General features: G+C 41.8%; 1 protein-coding gene across 1 annotated transcript in view; it reads left to right on the top strand.

Moving 5' to 3' along the window:
• Window positions 1-2,706: 2,706 nt before the first annotated feature.
• cacna1c (calcium channel, voltage-dependent, L type, alpha 1C subunit) overlaps window positions 2,707-25,740 on the top strand; it is a gene marked incomplete at both ends in the record, with an annotated part of 156,889 nt that continues 133,855 nt past the window's right edge. Inside the window, one exon of the mRNA XM_083906641.1 lies at window positions 2,707-2,764. Coding sequence (XP_083762767.1) covers window positions 2,707-2,764 — 58 coding nt within the window. The remainder of the gene's footprint in view (window positions 2,765-25,740) is intronic.

Below are 25,740 nucleotides of genomic sequence, written 5' to 3'. Positions count from 1 at the left end.
GCATTGACTTCTCTTCATGTGGACACTCAGCCAAAGCCTTATCCCGAGCCATAATCATAACTAGTTAATGCCTTACAGTTCATTCCCCAGCCCCGTAACCCTAACTGTTACGAATCAACGACGAAACCGATTATGCAACAACGTTAACTGTTCATTGACTTCAGCCAGATCATGGAGCACAGCGTCATCACAACACCTACAACACCTGTGTTCTCCTGCAAGGACACTAAAAACACAACACCAACCTTATCACCATCTCAAGACCTAGACCTAACGCTAACCCTAACCCTACAACCAAGTCTCAAACCTCCAAAGGCTCTTTGAAGTTGCTCAAATGTCCCCACAATGAACCATACTTTGTCTTCACAACCTACTTAATACATGTACACACAAGTATCATAACCCTAACTTTAATTTAAATTCCAAGTGTAAAGCCAACTTTTCCCCAAAAAAACACATTTTTGAAGTTGTGAGATCCTTGTAAAAGGTCCCCACAATGATGGTTTTCAACCAAACGTTCTCTCCACAGCTTAATAAAGACATGTACACAAAATGTCCTCACAATGATGGTTTTGAACCAAACTTTGTCCTCACAACCTAATAAAAATGCACACACGGGTAAAATAATTACCCAAATTCCAAGTGTAAACCCAACTTTTAACCCAAGAAACACCTTTTAAAGTTGTGAGGTCCTGCTAAAATGTTCCCACAATGATAGTTTTGAACCAAACACTGTCTTCACAGCTTAATAAAGACATGTAGATACAGGTATCATAACCCTAATCCTAACTTTTACCTAAATTCAAAGTGTAAAGCCATCTTTTAACCAAAACGCTGACTTCTTAGACCAAAAACCACCCTTTGAAGTTGAGAGGTCCTGCTAAAATGTCCCCACAATGATGGTTTTGAATCCTTCATTCTCTCCACAACCCAATAAAGAACACGTACACCCAAGTAACACAATCCGAATTTTTACCTAAATTCCAAGTGTAAAGCCAACTTTTAACACAAAAAAACACCTTTTGAAGTTGAGAGATCCTTCTAAAATGTCCCTACAAGCATGGTTTTGAATCAAATGTAGTCCTCACAACCTAATAAAGACATGCACACACAGGTAACATAACCCTAATCCTAACTTTTACCTATATTTAATACCTATATATAAGTATAAAGCCAACTTTTACCCCAAAAAACACATTTTTGAAGTTGAGAGGTCCTGTTAATGTCCCCACAATGATGGTTTTCAACTAAAGAGTCAAAGAACTATATCCTCACAACCTAATAAAGACATGTACACACAGGTATCATAACCCTAATCCTAACTTTTACCTGTATTCCAAGTATAAACCCAATTTTTAACCCCAATAACAGGCTTTGAAGTCCTGCTAAAATGTCCTCACAGTGATGGTTTTGAACCAAAATGTTGTCCTCACAACCTAATAAAGACATGCACACACACACTCATCATCTTTGTCCTCACCACCACCATCATCATCATCATCATCATCTGGATACCAGCCGCCTGTTCTCCACTGTTGCCTGTGCAGTCTCCCTCCCTCCTTTTCTCACTGGCAAACACACACACACACACACACACGCACACACACACGCGCACACACACATCTGGAAACAGTCAAAGCGTCTACATGCACGGGGAGGGGGTCTCTCTCTCTCTCTCTCTCTCTCTCTCTCTCTCTCTCTCTCTCTCTCTCTGTATCACTGCAGAGCTGAGCTGCAGGGGCAGCACAGGCAGAGAAGAGAGAGAGCTCCAACTCCCGATCAGTGAGACACAGGCAGACAGACTGACAGACAGACAAGTAAGCAGACAGACAGACAGACAGACAGAGCCGGACCATCATCATGGACTGGATCAGGACTGAGAAAGCAGTCTCCGGATGAGACGGGACGGGCCTGCCTTCTGTGTTTTTTTGGGGGGGAGACTCTGCTGCTGTAGATTCGTGGAATAACCGAAAGCCCATCGGGAGATTTAACCCCGCGCTACCCGTGATGGAATATTTACACTCTTCTCCTTCCCCAATGTTTCTCCTCTCCTCTTCCTCCTCCTTCTCTCCCTCCACCACCACCTCTATCTCCTCTCCTTCATCATCCTCCTCTCACATTTTGACACGCTGCTGCTGCTGCTGCTGCTGCTGAAGATGCGCACGAATGCGTCTTTTGCGCACTTCCATCGCCACCGCCACTGACAGCGCCCGTGCTTTGTAATATTTTTTTTTATTATTATTTTTTTGGCGGGGGGGGGAAACCTTCTCTAAAACGCAACAAGCGGGGGAGAGAAAAGAAAGCAAAGGAGAGAGGGAGAAAGAAAGAGAGAGAGAGAGAGAGAGGTGTGAATTGAATTGAACGCGGTGCTGGTCTCATGTTTCTCGCCTAGGGCCCGGATGTACCGAGGGATGCACCGGTCCGTTTTCCAAACCGGTTCCGCCGAAAGCTCCCTCTTTATTCTCGCCTTCACCTCCATCATGGGGATTAGGTAATATTCACTCCATCGGAAGAAACCCTCCCCACAAAAGGAAAACGGATAAACCCCAAAAAACTGTCCGTGCCAGACAGTTCTCTTTTCTCCCCCCCTTTTTACATTTCTTTATTTTTGGGGGGGCTTTTTTCCCCCTCTTGTTATCCCCCCCCCTCCTTCCTTTTTGCTCCTTCTCCTTCATTCACCTATAGGGATAACGCCGGACTACATTTATGGTAAATGAAAGCAAAAACATGTACATCCCGGAGGACACCCTTGAGAACCATCAAGGTATGTGATGTGTGTTTGATTTCTTTTTATTTGGAGGTGACAAATGTCTTATAAGTGGGCACAGGGGAGAGGGAAGGAAGGAAGGAAGGAGGGGGGGAGTGTAAGAGAGGTGATGATGATCCCGAAATGGGGATGGGATGGGGGAAGAGGAGGAAGGAGGGTACAGCTCCCTGTGGTTTTCAACAGATGGACAGATGTTGGTTTCTTTCCTCCACTTTGACTCTGTTTCGCTTCCCTTTTTGTTTTTTACTGAAGCGCACTTATTGCTGCATGTGAACTTGTGCCATGATGAAGGCTGCAGTTCCACAGATATGGATGATGATGATGATGGTGATGATGGGGCCTGTTATTTTATTTTCCTTATTCCTTATTGCTGTGGTTAAGTCCAAGCGTGTGGGTTTGACAGGCCCTGCCCACGGGAGAAGTGTGGCACACTGGGTGGGCAGTGGTCATGTTGAGCCAAACGGCACTGGGAACGCGCGCGTCCAAGACGCTGAAAATATTCCAGTTACCAAAAAAAAAAAAAAAAAAAAATCACACGCGTGTGGTGGACACATTGTTCGGCAGAAGCGTTTCATGAAAGGGCATTAAACCAAAGTGCACATGTATGTTTGAGGCTGCGCGTCCTGAAATAAACACACAGGGAGCGAGGGATTGAAAAGCGCACGCTTTTACGCGCACCATTAACCGATCACTTCCCCCTATAATCAATAGTCGAATCTGTCAGGGGGGGTTGAATGCAACTTTGGCGTGATATATTCCCAGCTGGTGTTTTTTTTTTTTTTTTTTTTAAAGAGCAACGCGCCAGAGAGAGAGAAACGACACAGGGATGACAGGTGGCAGGAGGAGAGAGGGCCTGCAGGACTCATGTGTCTGCTGAGAATTGGGTTGACGATTGCGAGCTATTTCTAGGGGGGGAGGGTTACAGTTTTGGAAGGACTGCGGGTTGTGACGACTTTCCAAGTGTTTACAAAAGCGACCAGACTGCACACACACACACACACAGAGAGATAGAGAGAGTGCTTTGCAGAATCCGAGGCTGCGGTCTCTGTTGTACGGTGAGGAAAGGGTCTGTTTGCATTGCGCAGTATTACGCGTCGCTCCTTCCACCCACGTTGCAGAGAGCAAAGCTCTCAGTATGTATTCGTTCACGGCACAACCGGCTCCTGCAATCCAGCGAGGAGGAGGAGGAGGATGGGGGTGGAGGTGGGGGGGCATTATTTATCCGATCACTATTATCATCCCTCATAAGCACCATCATCATCATCATCACCGTCGCCGTCGTCCACCACCACTTCCACCACAACCACATACCTCTCTGCCTTGGCGACAGGTTCCATAGCAACAGGGGATGAGGAGAGGGGTGTGCGTGCGTGTGTGTGTGTGTGTTTGTAGGCTGTGCAAGTGTGTGTGTGTGTGTGCGTGTGTCGCAGCGAGACACATCCACCAACAGTTTGTTTCCGGGGAGCAACTAATCACAGGCTTAAACCTGCACATCCTATACTACCTGCTCTCATGTTCAACCAACTACCACTGTATATACTGACAGCTTAAACATCACCATGAAGGCCAGGCCAGGTGTGTGTGTGTGTGTGTGTGTGTGTGTGTGTACTCTTTTTCTGGCATAAACACTGACCCTGTCAGGACCAGTAGTCCACATGGAGACCAAAACCTGGTCCTAATGAGGCGCAACCTCATGTCCAAGGAGCTAGTAAAGTTTAAGGCGAGTATTTGATGTCAGGATTAGAACATTTACAGGTTATGGTTAAGGTCGGGGATAACGCTTTGTTTAGGCTGTGAAATGAATGGGAGGCAATGCATGTCCTTAAAAGGATAGCTGCATGAACCTCTCTCTCCCACTGTGTGTGTGTGTGTGTGTGTGTGTGTGTGTGTGTGTGTGTGTGTGTGTGTGTGTGTGTGTGTGTGTGTGTGTGTGTGTGTGTTCCAGGTATTACTCATGGTACCTCATGGGGACCTAAATCTGTTTACGCAGTCACATGATAGGGAGAAAAAGCAAGTCCTTATAACGTAAATGACTACATTTTAAGGTGAAGACCTGTTGTATGGTTAGGGTTAAGGTTAGGTCAGTAGTAGTTATGTTTAAGTCAATGCAATGGCCTCTGAAGTCATGGTAACCAGACTGATTACCATTATGTCAATTTATTTTCCTTCTTATTCTAAAAAAGTGTGGTTGAACGATTTGTCATTTTCAGTTTTCAAATTCAGTTTTGTTTAATTAAGTATTTGTGATGAGGCTTCAAATCAAGTCAAAATCGGAATACAGTATGTCAGAAAAAAAAACTGCTATTAGATATTTTCCCCAAATCTACCGTCCCATGAAAATAAACTTCCCAGAATAATAAAGAAATAATGAATATCATCATCATATCAGAGGTGAAAAATCAGTTTATCACCACTGAGAATCTCAGCCAAATTCCTTGGACAAATAATTGGGCGGTCCTGTAATTCTGCATGACATGACATGATCTGTCTTACCTTATTAGTACTGCCCTCTTGTAGGTGGCTGGTCTGCTACTAAATTCTGAATAATTAATGAGCTCAAATGTTGCAGCAGAACGCCGCTGTGGCTCGGTGAGAGGAGAGAGACACAGGACTGCAGGACAGCACCAGCGTTTGCCCATTTATATGTGCCAGCAGTGGTGAATTAATGTACACACCTGTGAGTCAGCTGTAAAACAGTGCATTGCACTTCTACTCATCAGCTGAATGTCAAGTTGAGTCAAGTGTATCTGATTTTCAAGAGGAAGCCTTTTTTTTTTTTTTTTTTTTAACCCCCCCGTGTTTCATTGTTAGAGCTTGAGAGACGCCTATAAGCCAAACCGCTGTGGGATTTCTATCACATTGAGGAAACTACTTGGGTGGTGGTTTCAGCACCACGGACAGTTCATTTTTCATTGGTCTGTTGACAGTTATACGTGACAGCTACTGAGGCAAAGACGGGGCGGTGGGGGGGGGGGGCTTGACCCTGAGATATCACTGATTGTAAATATCACTGTTTACTTCTCAGATCTGAGCAATGGGCTCATTTGTTTTGTTTTTTAATTCCGCTCTACAGCTTTAAGGGCAGTGGTGAAGTGGCTATTATCATGTTGGATGTATTATTGTAGAAACCTAATGAGTTTCCTATAAATTAAATGTCGCGTCCTTTGATGGAAAAAGTCCCGGCAACTCGGTCCTACCCCTAACTCACACGAGCAAGCGTTTGCCAACACAATGAAACCTCTATCATCCTGTTAGACGCTGCTCTGTATCTGACCCCGACCTTGCTTCGCGCTGTCAGTGGAGCCAAAACAAGACAAATTATTCCTTCAGGGATCCGGGGACAAAAAGTCCTACACGGACAAACAGAACAGATGATATCTAATAATGTTACAGTCCCTGATACTGATACCCAACACCAGCGTTGACACTGGTGTCTGATTTTCTCTTTATTGTCAATTACAAGCTTTATATCTGCTCCATAATTCAAACCAAGCTGATGTTCCACATGATTGCGCTCAATGCTAATGCTCACTTAATGAGCCAATTAGACATCAGGGTTTGTTTTTTTCTCCCTTTCTTATTATTATTCTTTTCAAATGGAAACATACACACAAGCAGCTTTTTGACATCCATTCATTTGGACAGCCTTAACAAACAAAGCGTCATCCCTAATCATAACCATCTAACCCTAACCTAACCTAAGCCCTGAACTTAACCACTTCCTCAGAAATGAGGTTCTGCCTCATTAGGGCCAGGTTTTGTCTCCATGAGGACTACAGGCCTTGACAAGTTGGTGTTTATGCCAGAAAATTTTCTTACAGAAACAGCACACACACAAAAATATGTCTTTTTCTTGCTGGTGTGCAACAAACTCACACCTGTAGCATCTACTGCATGCATATGAAAATGCTGAAAGTACACACACACACACACACACTGACACAAACACAGATCTGAGCAGCAGTGTTCAGCAGTGTAATCAGCGAGATTATTCTCCCTGTGGGCACTGTGCCAGAGACATGATACCTCTGTTAGGAATATTAATTGGTTTCCGATGGTTACCCAAGGGTGCTGGCCGTCTGCCAAATCACCTCACTCTAATGACTTGACTTGATAACTCTCATTGATTCCATTGAAGCCACCTCAAAAGACGTGTCGCAACAAACCCGCACGGATCTGTTCACCTCGTACGGCGTGTCGCCTTTCTGTTGCCCCGGTCTGTGGACGGAGGACGCCGCCGCCGCATGTCTGCAATTGTTTAGTGATATCATCCCTGAAAAGGGGGGCGATATGTGCGATATTCGACAAAAGCAGTCCAAATTTTGGAAAACCTTCCCCCCTTCCTCTCCAGAGACTCAAGGTTGCCAGGTAGTTTTAGAATCCAATTCCTCATGAACTGAAAGACAGATCTATATGGAGCTATATTATGCGAGAGCTGCAACTATCGATTGTTTTTGTGATCGATTAATCTGTCGCTTATTTTCTCGTTTCATCGTTTGGTCCAGAAAATGTTAAAAAACGTTGATCAGTGTTCATCAAACCTGGAAGTGACGATGTTCTCGAATGTCTTGTTTTGTCCACAAACCAAAATTATTCAGTTTTAATGATTTCTTTGTTATGTGGAGCAAAGAAACGAAGAGAATATACACGTTTAAGAAGCTAAAACAATAGGAAATCTTGTTTCAATCATGAAAAAAGCTTCAAACCGATTCTAGCTCTAGTGTATGCATTTTCCTAAACATAAACAGTATTTGCAGCTCTGTAAGTTAACATTTTAATTGTGAATATAGCTGCTCTTAATTTCATGGTTATATTGTGACTTAATACATTTCATATGTACAGCTCCTTTAAAGTCAAGCTTAATTAATCCATTTTTAAATGGAATAGAACAATATAATAGAAAACACATACAAGTAATCATAACGTTCATCTTGATTCGATGACTTTAAGGTAGATGTAGTTTTCTTAGGCGTGCGAAAGTCGGCGATTACAAGAGAATCCAATCAACGCAGCAACTCCTCTTAAATGGATAAATCAGCAGCAGGTGGCAAAGTGGCTGCCGTCCTCAAACACAGGCAGCAACCTCATCAAGTCTTTCCTTCAAACATGCTTTAATTAGAATCCACACTAGGGGCAGGGAAACAGTTAAGCGAGCAAAGCCATCTATCAGCGCCCTCGACTTAGATGGAAATCTGGGCAATTTAGCACCAATCTGCCACTAATCAATCCAGTTGTTGCCCGACGGATATCACAGTATTTGTGGAGTTGGTGCCGATTGGAAACCGGTCTTTGGACGACTGCGACTGTGGTTGGGATTGCGTCGCGTTTTTTTTTCATCTGCGACTTGAAAGGCGCTCCGTCACAATGATGAAAAACACATCGCTGTCTAATCATGTAGCACATGGTCTGTGCGCTTTACATTCCCGAGCCACTGCGCTTGATTGACTTTCTGTCCGATCGCGACTCGTTCTGTTATGACGAGTGTTTGGTAAACCTGCCTGTGAGAGTCCAGCGCCTTTTTCTAATCACGCTGCGTTAACCTCGGTGATTGTCATTAGAAGAAGAAGAAGAAGAAGAAGGAGTTACTGCCACGCGTGTGTTGAGATGTAGTTTTTAGGATGGACTTTTTTGGAGGCAGCAAACCCAATCGGGGACACTGTCTTTCTTTAAAATCAGCAACAAAGACGCCACCTTGCTGGTGTGGTGCAGTCAAACATGACCCATTTTAGTGAGACATTTTATCAGAGATAAAAATCTGCTGTTTGTTGTTGTTGATTTACTAGCTGTTATAAGCAGGTGGGCACTACATAGTTATCCAGTTGTTTTGGAAATGCAAGGCCTTTTTTTTTTTTTTTTTTTGGCCTGTAATACTTTTATTTGAGCGCTTGTGCGAATGTGCACAGACGTATCCAATTTCAATAAACACCGTGGTTGCAAGACAGAACCACCAAAAGTAGCAAAAACATGCCCCCACACCAAGAAAATGACTTTTATTCCCGACAATTTGGACGGTAAAAGATACTTCCCATAATATAGACGATGTGATATTTCACACTCGTCTCATCTCTAACCTCATTCTTAACCTAACATTGATTCCTTTCACTATCCATAATGTTTTTATAGTTCGTCTTTAATACCCTTTTTTTTTTTTAGTCTTTTGCTTCAAAGGTCAAACTAAATTTTATCCCAGGCGAGGACAGAAGGACTCTAAATATGAGCCAAAATAGCACGGATTCAAGTATGAGTCAGGGATACTTCTGGATCATTTAACATCCATAATGCAGCTTAATAATTCGGGTGTCACTGCTGCACCAATTGATGGCTACTTGTTAAAGGTCTGCTGTTTCAATGAGTGTACTACATATATACAGTGTACGCGTTTAAAGAAGTTTACATCGGCACCTCGGGAAAAGCGTTTTTTTACAGCTTTAAGTTAAGGATGTGACTCAACAACAGATGCTCTTAACGTAAAAAGAAAGAACACGCATGTTTGGAAGAGGGACACAGGCTAAAGGAGATACTATAAGAGGAAGGAATGAAATGACAGAAACAATGAGTGGACCCAGTGAGATAAAGGGAGAGATTGGAGGGAGCACAGGAGGAGGAGGAGGAGGAAAAAGAGGGAGGATTATCTGTGACTCTGTGTTTCTTAAGCTTCTGGTTGTGTATTGGAAATCCATCCAGAGGCTTTCCTCTGCTCCACAGCTATCAGGCCTCAGTTTTTTATTTCTGTTAGGATGGTACAGCGATGCTGGCAGCACTGTGTATGTGTGTGTATGTGTGTTCCTTTTCTGGTTAAAAACATGGATTTTTCTCAGGACCATTAGTCCTCGTGGTGACTAGAGCCTGGTCCTGTTGAAGTATAGAACCTCATTTGTGAGGCACAGGAGGGATCACTCATTCCGTTCTGGTTCCCCTGTGTGTTTGCTCTTTACAGAGAGAGCTTTAGCTTAGCTGCAGAACGTGCCGCACATGGCAAACACACTAGTCGTTGGTCCATTAGTGACAAATGCACACGGTGATATGAAAAACTAAAGACAAGACACTAATATTGCACATTTTATGTTTGTATTGTGTTATAAAAACACACCACACATTTCTGCAGGTGGAAAGTGTTGTTTTTTTAATGCAAAAAATATTACATATTATACCTTTAAAGTGAAGTTAAGGCTTTGGTTGGGCTTTCCAAGTGAATAGGAGACACACGTACACACATTTTTATTGATCTGGCTGAAGCCACAAGTGGAAATAATGGCTCCAGACCTTTAGCATCATCTCTTTTATTGCTAATATTCGCCCCTTCTCCTTTTTAAACCACATATTGTCTCTCTCTCATTGTTAATCTTCTTCAGTAATTCTCAAATTATAGGTAACTGACTCACTATATCCCCATAAAAAGAATCTAGAACTTCATGTTTTTGTCGTTTTAGTTATAAAACAACTGGTATTAAAACCTCCCATGTAGGATAACAAGACTATTGTTATTTCATTATTATTGTTGCCTTTATTTGGTTCACGAGGATGTCATAATGTCCTATATACTTTGCAGAAGGACCCATTAAAACCCAAACCATGTCATTGCCTCCCTTGGCTGTGAAGAAACGTGTTAAATATTTACGACGTACACGTGCATGTGACACATGACCCCCGTGACCTCTCTAAAGAGAGCTGTATGTGTGTTTGGAGGCTATGATGCCGCCGTAAACAAACCATGCGTGCCCCATGTATGCGTGTGTTAGTCTTGTAAAAGCTGATGGATGTAGCGAGGCAAGAGTTTGATGCAGTTTATATTATTTATGCCCTGTCATGTATCTTCCTTCTCCTTTCTGCATCCTTTCTGTTTGACAACATCACTTCAATCATCCCTCCTTTAGTAGATAATTGTTGTCTTCTGCCTCCTTTTCTTCCCCTTTATACCCTAACCCACCCTCCATTTTGAGTTATTATTGCTTCTCTGGAATGAGACCGCACTTATTTTGTCTTCCCGTGAATTAATTGGCCTCATCTCATCCGCCTTTACTGTAAAAGTCGAGTAGGCGTTTGCTGTCGATCTGACCGCAGGAAAGCCAAGGATACAAAAACACCATTTACTGTCCCAACAGAGAATTCAGGCTCTCAAAGTTGTGAGCACTCAACAACAACAACAACAAAAAAACCTGCACATCGCAAAGTGGACAACCCACAATTCTATCCTCTTACAAGAACATCTAGAGCCTTCTACAGCTGAGTAATGGCGTGTTTCCATCATGGTATAGTTCGGTTTGGTAGGGTATTGTACGGTTTGGAATGGTACACTCTTAGAAATAAGGGTTCCAAAAGGGTCCTTCTACAAGGGCTGAGGTTCTACCTGGAACCATTTGCTTCTGAAAAACCCTTTCCTTAAGAAAGAGTTTTTCAAAGGTTCTTGGTAACACTAATGGTTCCAGTAATTTTGATCCAGAGAACCCTTTAAAAGCCCTTTCCCGAATAAAGGATTTAAAAGGGTTCTTGGTGGAACCCTCCAAAAGATTTCCAGATGGAACCTTTTTAAAAAGTTTCTACCTGGAGCTAAAAAGGGTTCTCCTATGAGGACAAGCCGAAGAACCTTGTATGGTTCTACTTACACTTTTATTTATTTTATTCAGGGAAGAGCTTTTAAAGGGTTCTCTGGATCAAAATGGTTCTTACTGGAACCATCAGTGTTACCAAGAACCCTTGAAAAACCCTTTCTTCAGGAAAGGGTTTTTCAGAAGCAAATGGTTCAAGGTAAAACCTCAGCCCTTGTAGAAGGACCCTTTTGGAACCCTTATTTCCAAATAAGTGTGGCTCTAGCTCCATCGTATCGTGCCATTACTCTGGTACCGCTAAGGAAGGGTAGCAAAAAATGGAACGGTTGGAAGCAGTCATTTTGGTACGGTTCCTAATGAAAACGCAAAAAACTACGTACCTATTGTGGATCCTTAAAAAGTCTTACATTTAATTGTCAAAAATAAAGTCCTTAATTGTAAGTAATTCTGGAATCCAGCTTTCAAATGTTTCTAAATCTACCACAGACACAAAATGCTTCACTTTCTTTTGAAATCTTTGTAAATAATTTGTAATTAGTGTTTTGCATTTTGGCAGAACGGAGATCAGCTCGAGGAGAACTACTCTATATTATCGTTTATCTTTATAGTGAGAGTAAAAATAGAAAGAAACTGATTTTTTTTTTTTTTTTTTTAAAGTCCTGTGGAGAATAAAGCATTTATTACGAACATATAAGTTGATGATGGAGCACGGACATGAAGGTCGCTTCAATGTCTCTGTCTGCTCGCTTTCGATTTAGTTTGACCGTTACCTTGCGCCGCTCTCCCCCTCTTTCTTTCTTTGGAAATCCTTTTCCACTCTTGGAGTACGTCTTTTTTAAATGGAAACATGTCGTGGATTAAGGCTTCACAAGACGACCTCCCTGTGTATCGATTGTTCTGCGAACTGGGCACGAACCTTACGTCTTGAATGTTTGGTGTTTAATGTGATTCAAAGGGGTCTTAAAGAGTGTATAATGCATTAAGTGTCTTATGCATTCAAGTGTAAACTGCTGGCCTATACTGTGTGTAGTTAAATCTACAGCTGTTTATAAAGCCGCTTGAAATTGCTTACCAAAATTGACCCTGGGAAATTGTAAGCGTTTATTTATTCATTTAAGCTCTAATAAGAGTTTAAATAATAGTTTTATTTGGAGGTCATTATACATTACATACATTACTTCTGACCAGTGTCCAAACCATTCTATGGATCCTCTTCAGCACAACACAACACAACACAACAATAACAGTAAAATTCCTGTGTTTATGTTAGTTCCCTGTGGTCAAAGTAAGACGCTAATTGAGGAAGTAGGTTTTTAGAACCTTTAATGAACTATAAAGTACACATTAATGCTTTTAAATGGGCTGAATTTTCATTTATTTGAGTGGTTTCTTCGTTCTATTTATTATTATTTTCCAGCATACCGTATTCTTTCAGTCTGTGTCGAGCTGAACTGCTGTCTGCCATGTCACGCTGAACTTTGACCACTGTTACACATGGGCACACACAAGCATCAGCTGTCAGGATCTCACACACACACACATATACACATATACACAAGGTGTGTTTATAAAAGAGGAGCTTTGCCCTTTATTTCAGCCGTTCAGTCTTTTGGGGCTGAACTGTGTGAACTTCAGGAACAATGAAATGACTGCATGCTCTCATTAGTGGCTCTGATTGCAGTAACACACACACACACACACACATATACACGTTTCAAAGCACAGTTAAGTCCAGCTTCAGTTGTGTCTCGATTATGATTTTTAACTGACGACTAGATCTATTGAACTAGAAAAGCACTCGGAGAGCTCAGCTCCCCCAAAAATAAGGCGATAAGGACCCTTTCAGCTCGTTAGAACGCTGCGTTTTCCTGTTGACATATTCCGTTGCAGACCAAAACAACTTTAGTGGTACCATGTCCAGTGCAATTCCGTGTCTTTCTACCAACTGTAGCGTAAATCCAGTTTCCTCGTCAGTCTGCGTTTTGCCATTATTTTTGTGGAAGGGCGGGGTTTTCTTTCAACTGGAAGGTTGTGGGTTCAATTCCTGGCTCTGCTAGTCTTTATGTATGCAAGGCCCCGTCCCATTTTTCCCCCTTAAAATTTCCACTTGGTTTGGAGTGCCCTCATCCGTAAATTCCCCTCGTTGAGGGAAGTGGCTTCCCTATGGAATTGGGACATCACTATATGCACATTAGCGTAGTGAACGTAACAAACGCGATAACCTAAGTCACATGTTGACAATTCTACCGGTGGAGTGTGCTACTACTCTCTCGAAGCACTCGGCGAATAGCCACTAGCTAGCTAGTTAGCTAGTTAGTTAGTTAGCATATTTTGTGACATTAGTGTCCAAAGCTCAACGGTCCTCTGGATGTATATCAAACCAACATATTCCAACACATTTCGACATTGTAACGTGCTTATTTGTGAAAATATACTTACAACAAAATTGTTCCTCCATAGTTCCCGCCATAGTTTTTGAAAAAAAAAATCAGCTGGCTTGCTGAATTTGCAAAGCATCATGGGTAATTTTATCTTCCACTTCGTTTTAAGCCCGCATCAGCGCTCACTACGTTTTTAGGGTTGATTATAAGGGCAAAATCGCACTCGCCCTTGCTCCCCCCTACACGAGAAGGAGCAAAATTTAGGGTTAGGGCAAATATTGAGGGTTAGGGGAGGTATTGGGACATGGCCTTAACTTGTCTTTGGTATGAAAGATGTGTGAATGGCAACAGTATAGTGGAAAGCAGCTCATCAAGACTATAGAAAAGCTCTATATAAATACACAAAGATAGTTAGAGGAAATGTAGTAGAGTAAAAGTTGCTAGAAATACAAATATCAAAGAACGAGTCAGTCATGGAAGGTTGTTCATCACCTTTATCACTCTCATGTTGTGCTTCTGTTTACTCCAAAAGTGACCCCGTCTCTTTAAGGAGAAATGTCCCCTAACAACTAAACATTCTTACCAGTGAAGCGGTTAATTGAATGTGCGAAGATTAGACTTTGTATCCTGTTGAGTGTTGTTTTCTCTCTCTCTCTTCATATCGAAGCACCATGAATAATAAATACGTTTATGAACAGCAGAGTGTTTTACATGACCACCGAGGAGACGTACACACCACGTTTACGCTGGGTGCTCGAGCGGCGAATAAGAGAGGCCTCCAATTATACGTTATTACATTTTTTAAACGCATTTACGAGCAATCGTACGTAGCGTGTGCGGAACGTCGTTTCCCTGTTTCGTCTGACACGTGTGTTTTTTATCGGGCTTTTACACTTACAGTAGTCTTGTTAGTCGAGCCTCCGGTGGATTGGTCATGGATGGATAGTATGGCGTCATTATAGTGCCATATTCCGCGAGCATAAAAACATAATCAGCGAGCAGAAAGACCACTCTCCGCGCGCTCGCGAACACTCTCCGCGCGCTCGCGAACTCTCTCCGCGCGCTCGCGATCTCTCTCCGCGCGCTCGCGATCTCTCTCCGCACGCTCGCGGTCACTCTCTACGCTCTCGCTGTTTCTCTCTATAACTTCTGCTCGCTCGACTTTGCTGACTTTTGGCACTGGGGGGCGGGTATTGAATAGACGCCCCGTAACACCCCTCCTTTCTGATTGGTCACTTAAACGCCTGGGTCAGAGCCAATCCGAGGCAGAGTAGGGCGGGTCATCATTGCAGTTGGTGGCAGAAGAATGTGATTTAGAACGGCGGACGGAGATGTCAGAGAAAAAAGTGAAAGAATGAGTAGTATAAATAAAATTGACTTTTTCAAAACTACTCATTCTTTCACTTAATTAAAATGAAAAAGAAAAGGACATTTTAATAAAAATGAAAAAGACAAGGAGATTTTAATAAAATAGGTTGATTGATTGATTTATTATTCTTAACATGAAATGCAAATGCATTTCAGTTTAAATGTTAGACACGTTTTGCTTCCATAGAAACTGTTGGAGCTATTTATTTATTGTTATTATTTAGTGCTGTTTAGTTTAGTATTTTTGTTTAGTGAGTAGTTAGTTTTGGTTATTCTGTGCAACAGTGGCCTTTTGATTCACATAATTTGAAGTTTGATTTGAAATCATTATTTGTTTGACAAACGGCCACTACAGAAACTATGGGAACTATGAAAGTCTAGTCTGTTTTGATAACCCATGTGCTTTGATTTCAAGGAGCCTCCATCCTCCCTTGAAGCAAGTTCTTAATTTAAATATCTGTCTGTTCCTCTACTTACTTATTTTTTCTCCGTTCTAAATCACATTCTTCTGCCACCAACTGCAATGATGACCCGCCCTACTCTGCCTCGGATTGGCTCTGACCCAGGCGTTTAAGTGACCAATCAGAAAGGGGGGGTGTTACGGGGCGTCTATTCAATACCCGCCCCCCAGTGCCAAAAGTCAGCAAAGTCGAGCGAGCAGAAGTTACAGAGAGAAACAGCGAGAGCGTAGAGAGTGTTCGCGAGCGCGCGGAGAGTGGTCTTTCTGCTCGCTGATTATGTTTTTATGCTCGCGGAATATGGCACTATAATGACGCCATAGGATAGTCTGTCGCTGTAGGCCTACACACACACACACACACACACACACACACACACAAACACACATATGGGTTTACACTACTATTCTTATTGGGACACTGCAACCTTTACTATGAAAAGAGCCATTTATGTCCCCTCTCCAGTTTAAATAAGTTGATCTAGAGCCATGAAACCCATTTGACCCATAAAATTAAGATAATATCACATGTAAGTTTTTTTATACAGATATACTGTGTACAAAATCGATAGTTTGTTGCATTAAGAGCTATAAAAATTGCTGTTTATAGCCAAACCCCACTTATTTGACAAGTTTGGTTGAGTTGTACAACATCGTAAAGTAAAATAAAAAATATGCACTTTTTTTTATTTCAAAAAGCTACAAGGGGCCACTGCAGAAGGCCTGAAGAGCCACATGTGGCCCTAGAGCCACAGGTTGCAGACACCTGGCCTAAACAAAGCCTAACTAGTTGCTTGAATGTTGAAATGTGGGTTTGCCTTATTAGGACCAGGTTTTTGGTCTCCATGGCGACTACTGGTCCTGACAAGACCAGTGTTTATGCCCAAAACACTGACACACACACACATATACAGTATATATTCACATGATTTCTCTCATTTTGAACACACTATGAAATAATGTAGATTTTTGTGCATGAATGTTGTTGTTTTTTTTGCCCTCAGGTGTTTGTGTAAATGCATTTCTGCAGTGGGAACACTTTCTTCTGTGTGTGTGTTTTTGGGGGCCAATAGTTGTCGGATCACTTATTGCTTCTAAGAATTGTGGGTAACCGAATACAGGCTTGTTGTGTGGCCTGGGGAAGCCTGAGTTTACTGTTATTTTCCCTGTTGCACCCATAGACTGTGCATAAAAGTGAAAGTGAGGCTTGCTGTTCGAAAAAAAAAGGTGAAGTCTAGGAAGGTTGTGTGGAAGGAGGACTCCACTGGGTTTTTAAAGACAGAACGCAGCTGGAATTGAATAATATGGGGGGAAATGAGCTTCATCAAGCACATGTGAGGAGACACCTCACACTTCATCATAGGAGAGTGAATGTCTGCCGATCTTAGAAGGGCGTGTCAAACATATCATAAGGCCCACGGGTCACAACCGGCCCACCAGAGGGTCCAATCCGGGCCCGCAGGATGACTTTGTGAAACTTCCCTTCACACAATCTATGTGAAATAATCTGAAATCCTATATTTTTCAGATCCAGATACCTACACACATGTGTAAAGTGTAAACTTAGACATAATATTGTTGTAATTGCACTTATTTTTCTCAAGAAATTGCTCAAGAAACACAAAGGGAAACATTTGGAGTATGTGGCCCCTGCTCTAAGCAAACAAGAAAACCCCAGATTTAATTCACTCACGGTGGAATTTTAAGCTCTGGTAACAGCCTAGACAACAAAACACTTAGTAAAGATGAAGGGAAATTATTTTACTATTCATAAAAAAAATGTGAAGACAAAATCCGTCAATCAAGTCAACACTGCCGTCTCAGTGAATATTGCACTGCTGTAGGTGTGTTGTGATGTTCTCATCAGCGCTGATCCTTTATGACTTGGCTTTATTTCCATGAAGGAGGGGGAGGAGGAGGTAATCATACCTGAGAGCCTCCATGATGTGTTTGTTTGTGCCATCCAGCTTTTTTTTATTGTGTTTCACAGGGAGACACTAAAGCAGATGCCTTAAAAAAAAAACCTAAAAAAAAAACTGACTTTTTAGTCCTTAATTTGACTTAAATGCTAAAAACAGTCACCTGACATAAAACTATTTTAAGAACGGTGACTCTGGTTTTTAATGATAGCCATTTGAAGCTTGTGTTTTCTCAGCGATAACACAGAGAAATCTCACAGAGAAATCTGACGTGACCTGTCCTTTACTCCGGCGACTGCAGTCACTCGCTAACGAAAGTTCGTCATCGACGAGGAATTTGTAATCACGGTTATGTGCTTTTTTTCGACGTCCTGTTCACTTCAGTTCTGTTCTGTGCGTGTTTATTTCCGTCCCCCGTCTACATTTATGCTTTGTTACGTTCTGTTCTGTTCAAAAGTGGTTACCATAGTGACCGGGGCTGGTCTCTTTTATCTCTTTCTTTTGCCATGGCCTCCCTTTCATTATTATTATTTCTTATTTGCGGAATTGTTTTTCCTCTCTCTCTCAGTCTCTTTTTTTCTTTCTACCTCAACTGTCTCAGTATTTTTCATTCACGTGTCTCCTTCCCTCTTCCCTCGGTTTCATTCCATCTCTCTTTTCTTATTACTGTACGACAGGGGTGAGGCGTTCTGCTATGAAACAGCCCAACTATATAGGCCAGAGATTGTCCTTGACTATGTAGGTGTGTAAAACAGAGGAGGAGCCTGGTGTGTGTGTGTTTGTGTGTGCGCGTGCGTGCGTGCACGTGTGCTTATGTGTTAGTCCTGCTATCCCATCTATCTAGGCCAGTCTGATGTGTGTGTGATCCATGGACCACTTCCCCATAGACCACACTGTGTGTGTGTGTGTGTGTGTGTGTGTGTGTGTGTGTGTGTGTGTGTGTGTGTGTGTGTGTGTGTGTGTGTGTGTGTGTGTGTGTGTGTGTGTGTGTGTGTGTGTGTGTGTGTGTGTGTGTGTGTGTGTGTGTGCGTGCATGTGCACGCGCGCTCTCTACAGAGCAGTCCACTTCCCAAAAGACCAGACTCACTTTCACACTCTGCAGTTATAATGGCTAAAACAGGCTTGTTACAGTACTCTTTCTACAGTGTGTGTGTGTGTGTGTGTGTGTGTGTTTCCATCTCCAGAGGTGCATCTATAGCCAGCTCTAGAAAGAGGAGAAAAAACTGCCTGGTTTAACTATTTTTGCGATTCTTGTGTGTCTTTGTGGTTCAATCTCACAAATGTCGTACTACTAAAATAACTAATAATTGTGTCCTACTGTTGAATGGATTACCCAGGAAATCTGGTTAAATGCAATTCAGGGTTCTTAGATGATGTGTTTTAGTAACTGTTTTTTGGTCCTCTTGACTGTTTCTTTCGTGCCACTTTGAGGGTCAACGACTAAAAATATCTTAACAGATATCCAATCGCTCACTACATTTTAAGGGTTGATTATAAGGGCAAAATCGCACTCGCCCTTGCTTAGGGTTAGGGCAAAAATATAGGGTTAGGGGAGGTATTGGGACGGGGCCTCAAGGCCACATTATACTTCTCCGACTGCGTAATGCATTATCAAACTGCATAACCACGGAGACCCCTCGAGCCTTCATAGGTCCCCGTCGTGGTGCCGGATATGCACTGCAATTTCCCGCCCGATCAGTAGGGGTCGCTACGCAAGGTTGTTGTGCTTCTTGCTACAGTGAGCAATGGCATCCGAGAGAGAAAGACTGTTGTTGTTGTTGTTGCAGCTGAATAACATTGAAACAGTGGCCCTTTCTCACCTGAAATAAATATTTTTCTGTGTCCCGGAACGCAGTTTTAAGATCATTTGAGGCGAGAAATTTGCCATTTAGAGTCTAAACATGACATTGTGGTTTGTGTATTAAGATATAATGCATTTATAGTTTGGCAGCGACGTTGTCGGCGGTGATCAGCTCCGCCTCTGTGGACGCTCGGTGCGCACAGTGGCCGGCACAGAGCAGCGTTAGCTCGGCCTGTCCTGAGGACCAATCGCAGCCCTTGCCGTCTCCGTTGTCCCTTGACGGAGTGACGGACCCTTAAAAAATATTTTGTTACTTGTTACTTTACGCAGGAGTATACTGTGGCCTCAAGACTCTCTGCCTCTTGAGCACATGAGCAGACTCAGACTCTCAGACAGAGAATGCAAAGCATCTTCTTCACGTCTGCTTTTCTCCTTGTTGCACGATTGATCGATTCTGCACGTGTGTGTGTGTGTGTGTGTGCACCTGTGTTTTCATGCCAAAGTCTCGCAGCATGGGAAATGAGGGTGAACACTCGCTCCATTTTTCGGGCAGACGGAGGGAGGGCGAGGAGTGGGCGTGGCAGTAGTTGAAATGTAACTATTCCTCCCTCTCTCTCCTTCACTCCCTCTTCCTCTCTTCCTCTGCAGTCCTTTTCGTCTCTTGTTGCTCTCATCCCAATTCATCTCCCCCTCTTCACGCTGTACTCCGGGCTCATCTCCTCCTCAAATCTGTGCTTTGTATTCCAGATCAATAATGTCTGACGGAGGGAGAAGAGGAGATGATGGGATTTTTTTTTTTTTTTTTTGGTGGGGGGGATAGAGAGATTGGCATGGCGCCTGTAGTGATGTCATCAGCCCGTCTGTTGTCATGTCGACCAAAAAGCAACTCAACATGCACGCATATATATATATATATAAAGAGAGATAAACAGGAGGAACAGGGTTGAGCACGTGTCAGACGCAGGACTCGAAATGTTCGTGTGTGTTTTTGTTTTGCATGTGAAAACACAGACTTATCTCCATGACACACACACACACACACACGCACGCACACCTCAGTGTGTTTACTGCGGCACCGCGCTCACTGTAAAATGTCATATCGTCTTCTGTGTGCACGCAGTGTGATAAAGTTGATGATTAACGGCATTACCTCAACGTGGCAGACCCCCGTTGCCATGGCGATGGCGCGTTAAACAAACAGAACAGTGAAAGAGGGATGGATAGATGAGGGAGGGAAGGAAATGGATCCCCACGAGAGAGAGAGAGAGAGATTAGATGAAAAAGGTGGGACAGAAAGAAAAAGGAGGGCGGGCTAAGGGAGTTGTTTCTCTGTGTGATCTGCTATTCTTCACTGTTTTGATGCCCTGATAGCTTGTTCTCCATCAGCAGAGGAAGTCAGAATACGGCACGGCCCCTTAAAGGCTCGTGTCACTCAATAATAATGAATAGTTCGCTCGCCATGTCAGGAAGGAGTGACATAACTGCTTCTCTATTTGTTACTGGAACAGCTTCATGGCCACTCGTGCACTAAGTAGTGGTTTCTGAAAGTGGTTAGAAACCCACATAGGCTTTGAAACAACCTGTATCCATCTCCTCATGTTTACTTCCTTTGCCGTTTCCAGCCCCTCCCCTCCCCCCACTCCCTCCTTTTAATTCCCGTTCCACTCTTCCCTCCCCGTTTGCTACCAGTTCCCCTGTTTCCGTGACTCTAGTTGTTGCTAATGAAGCAGGGATCTGCCTCGGGCTGTTCGCTATCAATATTCTATGCCAGTTGCCAGCGTCTGGATATTAACACTCACACTGGGAAATGTGTTGCACTCCTCGGCCCTCTCATTACCTCACATATGCACCATATTTGACGTCTTTTAGCAAATGCAACAACGGAGCGGGTTTGAAATCATTGTGTGATCACAGGCTGTTCATACAGAAGAACTAAGGTCGAGTTACGGGAACATATGTTTATGAAAATGGACGTAGACTTCAGGTTTGAAGAGTGAAGCCTGTGGAGAAGGATAGAAGTGGCAAAAAGAACTCAATTGAGTAGAAGTCTATGAAAAAATGAGCCTGAATCTCAACTTTTAGCTTTTCTTTCTTCAGTTGAAAATTCAGTTCTCTTATAGACGATAAAGCATGGCACACACAGTATGACTGACACCTGCTATTGTCCAATCAGGTGCCTGCTTGTAGGTCACCTTTTGCAACTTGAAGACACCGCACCCGTAAACCTTTACTAAACCAAATTTCCCTTCTACTGTGACACATGCAGCCAACTACAAGAGCGACTTATGCATTGAGTAGCTACTCATGACCTTTGACCCTTGTCTTACACACTGTAGTGTTGACTTCAATGGTCTTGGTGGAATGTTGTATGTCTAATACTATGGATGCACAATATTTGCTGATATATCGAGAGTGCTTGGGCCGATAACCGATACCAATATATACGTCTTTCCTTTTGCCCAACTGCAGAGGCCATTTAGTCTCTTCTCTAGTGGAATTTGTCTCTGCAGATGTGGATATAAAATATTTTGGTGCAAAATAAATAAGCATCAAACAGACACAAGCGTCTTTTTCTGGGTCAGTCTCCATGGAAACGCGCCATGCGCTAACATTGACGCCGTGAACGTGCCCAGCACTACCGATAATTCATTTTAAAGCCAATATCCACCGATACCGAAATGAAATGTATTATTTACCTGTGGGAATCTGTATAATTGATATTCACACATTAGTGGGATCAGCATTAGTTGGAATGCAGGAACCGGGTGATCTGTAGAATCTTTTAGCGTTAATGTAAAATCTGGTATCATTTCTAGACGCACGTTCATCTTCAGAGTGTTTCATGTTACTTAATTTTCTCAGCAACTTGAAATTGTTCGCTTGCAGTTGAGTTTGAACAAGGAACCGAAGTAAAAGACACAAAATACAGCTGTAACATCCCGTTTTTTTGTCGTTTGGCTTCACCCTGGTCTACTCTACCTATACGCGCTAATAATTGCAGTGTGAAAAAGACTCAATTTGGTTTTTCTTCCCACGGCGTACAGAAGAGCCCACTCAGCCTCGGCGATGTAATAAATGCTAATTTCCCACATTAACTTATGCTAATGCTAATTATCGCCAGTGATAACTGCTCAATCTGACAGCAGGTTGCAGAGTGTTAATGATGCAGGAGGATATGTTGTGGTTCTGCCATTGATCAGAGCACAGATGTTTAGTTTATTATTATTTTTTTGTGCTGGGACCTTTTCTGAAAATGTTAGGGGTAATGGTCTTTGAAGCACCCTCACCATGGGATGTGAAATTGAAAAATGCCTAAATATGGTTGACTTTCACACTAAAGGGGTCAGACGTTCGTGATAAGCTGCACGCGTGGTGGCGTTTTTGAGGAAGACCAGGCCGTGAATGGAAAGTCTTTGCTTTCAGGTGAAAGAAATATTAATTTCCCTGATAAAAATCTCCATTTGTCAAAAGCCCGTAGAATGAAAAATGTCATCCCGGTGCCTCTGGTGGTAAAAAAAAACCTTTTCTGTCTCTGCCAAAAACTGGGAAGAGATTGAGTCACACACAGTGAAACGGTTGAATAAGGAGTGACTAAATCAAGCTGCTGGTCAGAGCTAATTTACTTTTTGATTTTTTTTTTGACATATGCGGGACTTGCCAGAGACGAGCACTTGAGGCCTTGACCCGTGTTTTAAACGCTGCCTTAAATTATTTAAACGGCTCTAAATTTAGATTGTGGCCCCAGCTGAATTTGATGGATGTGCGTTCCAGAGTTTACCCGGCGATACAAGGACATCAGTTATTAGTTATTGCTCTGAATATTAAGCTCATTATCCCACAGTTATTCTTGATATATGGACTACATTTCCCAGATTGCAGTATATCTTTCGAAATTCAGGGTTATATATAAGTCAATGATACAGTATAAGTTATATATGTATATATATGTGTATATAAGTATATATATATATGTGTGTATATATGTTTATATGTGTGTATATATGGATATATGTATATATGTATATGTTTATGTATATATGTGTGTATATATGGATATATAATATGTGTGTATATACATATATATGTGTATATGTTTATATGTGTGTATATATGGATATATATGTATATGTATATATGTATTTGTATATATATGTATATATATATATGTATATATATATGTGTTTATGTATGTATATATGTGTATATGTGTATGTATGGATATATAATATGTGTATATACATATATAATATATATCCATATATACACACATACATACACATATTATGTGTGTATATATGGATATATAATATGTGTGTATATACATATTTTGGTATATATGTGTGTATATATGGATATATAATATGTGTGTATATACATATATATTTATATATATAATTATTCAAGTTGTTGTGACAAACAAGGCCAGACAGTCCAGACAGGCATCACCAGTCGCTCTCACACTCTGAGCCAGCTGCTCATTGACAGTCCGATCTGATAGACGTCGCCGATTGAGGGTTTCAAATGAGCGCACGCATGGCGAGCACTCGCATATGCATGTGTTTGAAATGCACTCTTATAATCATTACACTCTGTTAAGTGAAATAAGTGTCAGCTTCTTTACTTCTCTCTCACACACATACAGCACAGTGTTCCTTAGAGGAACCCACATCTGCTGCATCTGGCCAATCACAGCTTTGATCTGAGGTCACATCACATCACAGGCCGTTCCGCAGAAACGCGACAGTGTTGTTTGTCCTCAAAAATGAAACTCAGGTGGAAAACTCCCACAAACTTTTTTTTTTTTTTTTAATCAGGGACCCACTTTTGTTTTTGTTTTTTGTTGTTGTTTTTTTGTACAGAAAACTATTGTGACCCAGTTCACAACATGAATCGTGACTGACAGGAGGGAAACTGTGTGCCTAACACAGGGTTTTGCAGGATATACTGTATGTGTGATAATGACTGAGTCACACCTTTCATGCATTTCCTTTTGAAAACAAACACACACACACACACACACACACATTTAATTGGATTTAACTAACACTGTATATAATGTAGATGACAGAAGTTTAGTGTGCGCTGTGAAAAAACACTTTCAGACACAAAACACAATTGTGATTAATTTTTTTGCCTCAGATTTTAATTGTTTCTAGGTTTAACGAGTGTTTAAGTCATTTAAAAGTCATTTTACATAACCCTTTACCCATAACCCCTGAGACCCAAAATGTTGGTTCTTATTTTAACCACAAAAAGTGCTTTTTCCAGAATAACTTAAAGTATCTGGCAGTTATTTACAATTTACTGCCATATTAAAATAGTATATGAACAATTTAAAATGAAGAAAAACTAAAAGTTTTATTGAGAAAATACACTGCAATTGTACATGAATACCAGATTCAAATTTGAATAGTATAAAACATACTTAAAATAACATTTGTTAGAGTTTTTGTCTCTGTGTGCAATAATAGAAAAATCTGAGTCTATAAAAAAAGCTATAAAGAATTCAGCAATGTTTTTACAAGAATACTAATCGATTACTAAATTAATCATCAAGTAGTTTGATAATTGATTAATTTGTGTTTTTTTTAAGAATTCAAACTAGTTTTCTGATTTTTCAGCTTCATAAATGTGAATATCTTCTGCTTTCTTTGTTCTGTATGACAAAAAACTGAATACTTTGTGGTTTGTGGACAATATGAGACATTTGAGAACATCATCATTTCCAGGTTTGAGAAACACTGAGCGACTTTTTTTTTCAAACTATTACGCAATTTATGGAGCAAATTAACGACAGATGAATCGATCCTGAAAATAGTTAGTTGCAGCCCTCATGTAATATATAATATACAAATATTGGACATCGTTTTTTAACACTGACTCACGGTGCTGTTTGTGTGTTAAAGTTTGTGTGCTCGGCGTGACTCCGCCTCCAAGTCAGGCATCTGGTGGCGATCAGAGTTAATCATCCAAGCTTCCTATAACTGCCCCTGACACACCAGCGCATGCAAACAAACAGCACACACAAAGCATTTATTGGAACATGTCAGTGCGTTAAATGACGTTGGAAAGGAACCCGAGCGGCATGGCGGCGGCCAACATGGCAAGATGAAGAAATGGAGGTCAGGGAGAGGCCACGTGGGAGAGGGGGGGGGGGGGAAAGGAAAGAATAAGAGATAGGACGCAGAAGGGAGAAAATGAAAAGGAGTCGATTTGTTGAAACACTACTGTTGAAAAGTTTGGGGTCACTTAGAAATGTCTGAAATTTTGAAGGAAAAGCACAAGTTAAAGGTGCATTATGTAATAAATCTAAAGCAACTGGCCATAAAATCCTCCTAATATGTCACAGAGACTCAGGAATAATGTTCATATAACAAACTGAACTCACCAACAACAACAGTACAGACAAAATATTTGCATTAAAAAAGATCTCTTGCAGACTGCAAATCATGTTTATGTTTTGAAATCATGTTTTTGGCATGTGGCGCCACCTACCGCCGT

This window comes from Microchirus variegatus, assembly GCF_963457635.1.
Source record: "Microchirus variegatus genome assembly, chromosome: 20".
In the NCBI taxonomy this organism is placed as follows: Eukaryota; Metazoa; Chordata; class Actinopteri; order Pleuronectiformes; family Soleidae; genus Microchirus; species Microchirus variegatus.
The sequence above is the reverse complement of the archived record's forward strand: the minus strand, read 5'-3'. Positions and strand labels throughout refer to the sequence as shown.